Source organism: Misgurnus anguillicaudatus, chromosome 15, assembly GCF_027580225.2.
Source record: "Misgurnus anguillicaudatus chromosome 15, ASM2758022v2, whole genome shotgun sequence".
NCBI classification, from domain to species: domain Eukaryota; kingdom Metazoa; phylum Chordata; class Actinopteri; order Cypriniformes; family Cobitidae; genus Misgurnus; species Misgurnus anguillicaudatus.
This window is the reverse complement of record NC_073351.2, coordinates 6,397,078-6,403,221: the sequence shown is the minus strand read 5'-3', so window position 1 is coordinate 6,403,221 and position 6,144 is coordinate 6,397,078. Positions and strand designations below refer to the sequence as shown.

Sequence of the window (6,144 nt, the reverse complement as noted above, 5' to 3'; positions counted from 1 at the left end):
TATCAAAACAGTTATTTGTAAAACTGTAATTTTGTGTAGATGTCTATATATCCGGGTCGCGCACGCGCTTCAGATGTCAGTCAGTCAGCGTGAGGGGATCGCTTTTGAGTCTTGTCGCTCTTAATAACTCTTTAACATTAATCAGGTACCGAACTTTATCTCTCTTAATGACTCTTTTAACATCAAGCAAGTCCTGCAGTCTATTTTCTAAGTCATGCATAAAAGCGAAACCAAAATGAATTGAGACGCATTTTTGTATTAGATTAAGCATTAGGAGGACGGTAACGTTACACCTCTCAGACGTATAAATAAAGATCATATCAGATGTCCAACGAGCATTTAGAGCATTGGATTTGGTAGACGATTTGCTTAATGTTCTTATTTCTATGAAAACCTTTTACTCATTTAGAGAGAGTCACATTTGTCTGCGTCTCTGTTCATTCAACTATGGGCTGGACCAAGGGTCAAACAGAAATTGCGCGTTGCGTTAATCTCCGTTAAAAAAATTAGTGGCGTTAAAATGAATTTGCGTTAACGCGTTATTAACGCGTTAATTTTGACAGCCCTACAATAAATATAAAATTCGTTCCCAATATTCAACAGTTTGTTCCTTGGAATTAATTATTATAATATTTTGTAATTACTATTACAAGCATTATTACTTCAAATTATGAATTAGCCTAGTAAAACATGTGGATGTCGTGGAGACAAATTGTTAATTTGAATTATATCCGGAGCTCCGTATCAAACTGGATCTTAGCTAACAAACAACTGTATGTAAATACAGAAAAACACACTACAAAAGTTACTACATCATTTTAAAATATTATTTAAAAAAAACTTAACCGAACCATTAAGCAGACATATAATTTAGATGTAGGCAACAGTAAATAATAATGATGATGATGATAATAATAATAATAAATAATTATTCTTCTAAATATCAATTAAGCGTCATTAATAATAAAAATAATAATACAAATATTACAAAATGTCATGCAATTATTAATGTGTCTTTAATCCCGCTCTTTAAACTCCCAAATAAAACAATTTTGTTTCTTTCCACTTCCTTAGTAACGTTCCTTTATTATTACGCAGAATGAGAGTACAGTTCCATGTCAAATCAGCCTAGAAAATTGCCATGCTTCATTCTTTAGTTTTATTGCACGTTGTAACCTGAGAAGAGACAATTTTAAATAGGAAAAATTCCAGAAATCTTAGTCACTTTGAGGGTGAGATGCTAACGGTGTAATCGGATCAAATGATCTATGCTAAGCTGGAGCTATACGTGGTATCGCCAAACTCAGGGAATGACTGGATGAACAGGAGAAAGGTAAAAATCAATTGTTTACTCGAGTGGAGGTGGAAAATGAGCTTAATTCCCCAAATGGTGGAATATCCCTTTAAGGTAAAGGTATACCACAACCATGCAGGCCAGAGAGACATTAGGCCTATGCCCAACATCAGCACCCTGGCTCAACTAAATCCTAAATGGAACAAGGCCACCATCACAGGTGTATATAGGTGTATATTATACCTGTGTTTTCTACACTATTAACATCGCAACATGATTGCTGTGAAAAGGGTCTATGTCAATAAAGTAGTCAAGAGAAATTGTTTTGTTCCGTTTTAGGGTTATTCGTGGTCATATACAATGCTTTCGAACAAATATTGACAGACTTTACATGTATATTGCCACATACCCGTATCAGTCAACAGGACCTCTTGCCAGTGTGGCCTCTCCTACCATTCCCGTGCGTGGTCTTCTTTCTCTGCGGCGTTGAGCAAGAGTATTATTCCTATTTTTGTACTCCACTCTCGTTTTTACTTGTTGCAGAAGAGAGTGACATCCGTCTCCAGCAGTTTCACCGTGCTTGCCAATGTCGCCAAATGATTTTGGATGGCTCCTGAAAACGTGGGTGGGATAATTATAAAACATGGCACCATTGTGGCACTTTTGACAGAAGTGTACAGCTAATGTAAGGATTACTTAAAGGAAAGAACCATGCTTAAAAAAACATCAGGCCGAACAAGACAAAAAAAATAGGCTGAACAAGACCTTCATAAAAACATGTGAATTAGTATGGTTTTCTTGAATATTAGGGGTGTAACGATACACCAAATGGCACGGTTCGGACCGGTTTACGGTTTTGGAGCCGCGGTTCGGTTTGCTGTGGGTGCAGGGTTCCTGTCATTTTACCAGCAATGCTAAGGAACAATAGATTAACTTACCTTAATAACAACAACAAAAATAACTTGACGTTTTCTTTATTAACTTTGGCAAACAAACTTAAAATCAAACTTTAACTTTAGTAATGCAGGACTGTAAATAACTGTTTATCAGGCGATGAATATCATTACTGCTTAGCTAAAATGCTGAAAATGTTACTGTTGAAGTCAACTAATGCATGAAATAAATGTACTATGAATCTGTAAATTTGAGTATAATGAGGGTTTATTATCATTAACCCTCTGGGGTCCGACCATTTTGGGACACTGTCAGAGGTTCTGACATGCTCTTACATTTGGTCTTTTTTCAGTTGCTTTAAAACATAATAATGGCAAGTGTCTCATACCACTGTGTTCAGCACAAACTGGGCTAAAATATTATATGAGCTACATGTATGTACATGTTTGTATTTTTGAGAGAAAAAGGTTTATGCGTGTTTTTTAACAGTAACTTTGGAATATACTAATTAGAACAGCATTTAAAAAGCTCTTATTAGTCGTTACTAATACAATTTAAACAAATCTATGCAAATATATATTTTTAATAAATAGATTAGTTAGTCAGAGATAAGTGACATTAACCTCAACAATGGGCAGCAGGAGGCGTGAGAGTACCGCAACACGCCACGGGAGTTTGCGATTCGTATTGTGGGTGGTGTATCGCGATCGGTCGGTTCAGTTCGTAATATCGTTACACCCCTATTGAATATACTAGCTCTGTTTAAACAAACCATGTTTACAAAGTCTTCAATTTTGCACCATTGTTACATTATAGGTGCATGGAATGAATCAGTGAAAGTTACAAACAGTTGAAGGGGGTGAGGCTGGGGAATAACTGACAGCTAATATTGATAATAGTCCCATCCCTACCTGACAATGTTTCTCACAACGCTGTGGCACATGGCTCTGGATGGATTGCGGTCGTGCTGCATCATTTGGTCCACGAGCACGACCACAAAGGCCTTTCTCTCGTCTGGCAATGGTCTTTCTTCTTTTTCCACCCTGAGTCGAATGGCTGATGACACCTGGTCCCAGATGGGGCAATAAGTAGGCTATGGTTCAATAGACTGTGTGCTTAACTGTAGTCCTGCTCCAGTACTTTCTGAAGGAAGCTCACACATTGGTTTCCTGTCAGCACTATTGGATGAAGCAATTCGAATTTATTCACACGAGTGCCATTTGTTCAAATGTGACATAATGGGTTGGGAGAACGCAGAACTGTTCATTGACTTATGTTAAAAGATAGCTCTGATAATGCCACTTAAAAAACAATAGTTAAAATAACAGGCCAATACACAAATACAAACTCATCATAAAAGGGTCTGATAGTTTTTACTGCTATTGTTATTAAGTTTGGAAATGCATGAAAGTAATAAGCATCAGCAGCATTTATTCATACGTATTTCCAGATGTGTAGAAAACAGCAGTGAAAACCAGCCCAGTTTTGATGTGTTTGTAATTCCAATTATAATTTTTTATGCCTAATTTACATTTCCCCAACCCATAACGTCACACTGAACAAATGCCATTTCCACACACAAGGTCTATAAGCTGTGCTGCACACCTGAGATTTGTCACTTCATCCAATAGTATTTGACAGGTATCCAATGTGTGAGATTGGGACTACATACAAAGTATATTGTCTATCAGTTGTGCAAATGTTCTAAGGCGATAGTTCAGTGACATGAAAGAGTGAAAAGTGTAATGGGTCAACAGATGAATTTACCGTTCTTGATGCCTTTCATTAACTTCCGACTTTGGATAGGTTTGAGGTATTTCACCAGATCCCTCTCCTCCACCAAGGTCAGATCATCAATAGACTCGACCCCAAGCTCATCCAGCATGGTGGTAAGTAGCTCATCAGGGAGATCAGGCAAGTATGACCACACAGCTTCCTTGGCCTAGTCTCGTTAAGTAGTGAATCATGAAAAACTGTAATTTACAAATTTTTGCCATCCCTACACTATATGCATATTTCCTACTATAGTCTGTTCAATCAACAAAGCAAATTAACGACAAAATCAACTTTATTTTAAGGCTACAAAAAAAAACACGTTTGCTATGACTACATAGCCTGCTCTACTACTCACATCTCTCCTCACGTATACTGTATCCTCACATTCCTCCCTGCTCATACTGCTTCTGGAAAAGAATGGTGGAGAGCAATAAGGGACTGATCATACACATTGTATGCTGAAAGAGGATAGTAGTCCAGTAGATCTTCCTGCTTAATGCACACATAATTGTCTTGGGCGACTCCTAGGTCACAGTACACACCTGTGTCACACAACTTTACAAAAGTATGTTTCTCTGAGACAAAATAGACTGAATTATGAACAACAATAACTAGCATAATCTTCCCCATAAGAAGCCCTTCATCACTGTTCTCTAGTAAAATGTACATCCCCCTTCTGTAATCTGTGCCTTTGACTGTAACATAGTTACAAGCCACTGCCGACTGTAACTGGAATGGACAACTGGCTACAGATGCCCTGATCCTGTCATTGTAATCATCAACATGAAAATCAGTCCCCTTTTCTGATTGAACAAGTGGAGGGAACAAGTTTCCTGCACTCAAGTACGCTTGTAGAAGTTGGTGCCTCTCTGCTAGAGTTTTGCACAAATTCTTAAAATTGTGCAATTTTCTGGCACACTGTTTAAAAAAGGTATGTTTGCTCTCAAATCGGAGTGTCCATAGGCGAATAAGTGGGCCAAAGTGAATGATGAGAAACGGATAGTGGCACAGATAATGGTGCTTTGGTCTGAGGGGGGCATTGGGGAAAAGCTTAGTCCTGTTGTCTATGTACTCCTCTATGAGGACTTTAAGATACGCAACCTGGCCCTCTGTAATGACTGGGGCACAGATGAGCTCAACAATCTCCCTTAGCTGCAAAATTATTTGCCACACCTCATTTTCACAGGGATCTTTAATCCTGTCACCCACAATGAGTGGGAGAAGTCTAAGCAAACACCAGTTCTGAACTGCATGCCCACTGAGCTTGTCGCTGCTGGGAGAGAGGTCTGCTGGTTTGTCCTTACCATCGTTAACTTCATATCTGAACTGGTTCTTGCACCTGTTTAACTGCAGGTATGTAAAATTATTATCCTCAACTAAATGGCGAATATATAAAGGAAGGTCATAAGCTATGACTCCCTCAAATAAGTCATGGCCTAGGCATGGTGGTAGGCCTGGCTGGCAAACATGAAAATGTGAAAGCTGATTAAAAGGAGAGTCAAACTTAATGCCACATACAGATTCAGTGGCAGTAGATTCCTGCTCATGCAAATTACTTGCGTATGATTGGGCTGATCTTATGGTACCACACGATAAAGGATTAGTCAGGAAATCATCTCTACACACCTCACAGTAACGACAAAAATAAGTAGCCCGACTAAAGTTCTCCAAGAATCCCCCAACAGAATGGGATCCCAGGTTGTCTCCTGCAATGGCAACCAAAGAGCCCTTTAGTACAATGCCATCAGATGTGACTACACCTCTCTGCTCCAGAATTTTAAGGTCCTCAATCAGGGGAGCAAAAACTTTATTTACCCCAAAATACTTAAAGTCCTGTTCCCTACATAAGAGAACAAGTTGCATCTGATCAATAGAAGATCTGTTGTGAGACAAGATGTCAGTCAGAGTTAAAGGTAGGGTAACAGATTTGATCCTGAAACATTTTTTGTTATGCTGGTTAAAAGTCTCCTTACATCCTGATAGCAATCACTGTGTTAAGCAAGGTTATTTTCGTAAACGAAAACTGAAACTAAGACTAAAACTATCAGCTAAAAAACATTTTCGTTAACTGAAATAAAATTAAAAATTCATAATAAATGAAAAACTAAAACTAAACGAAACGAGCAACAGTTATTGTAAAACTAACTGAAATAAAATAATAATTATCAAAAATAAGTATT

At 38.0% G+C, this 6,144-nt stretch overlaps 1 protein-coding gene across 2 annotated transcripts; it reads right to left on the bottom strand.

The window, feature by feature from the left end:
• Positions 1-576: 576 nt before the first annotated feature.
• Positions 577-5,869, bottom strand: LOC129445846 (uncharacterized). Of its 2 annotated transcripts, XM_073853312.1 has the most exons (3): positions 4,320-5,869; positions 3,100-4,130; positions 577-1,907 (listed from the first exon to the last, which is right to left on the bottom strand). In XM_073853312.1, the coding sequence occupies exon 1, from the start codon at positions 5,825-5,827 to the stop codon at positions 4,361-4,363; it is 1,467 nt and encodes a 488-aa protein (XP_073709413.1). In that variant the 5' UTR covers positions 5,828-5,869; the 3' UTR covers positions 577-1,907; positions 3,100-4,130; positions 4,320-4,360. The 2 variants fall into 2 exon arrangements, with proteins under 2 accessions (XP_073709413.1, XP_073709412.1); XM_073853311.1 differs by having other exon boundaries at positions 3,100-5,869.
• Between the last annotated feature and the right edge of the window lie 275 nt (positions 5,870-6,144).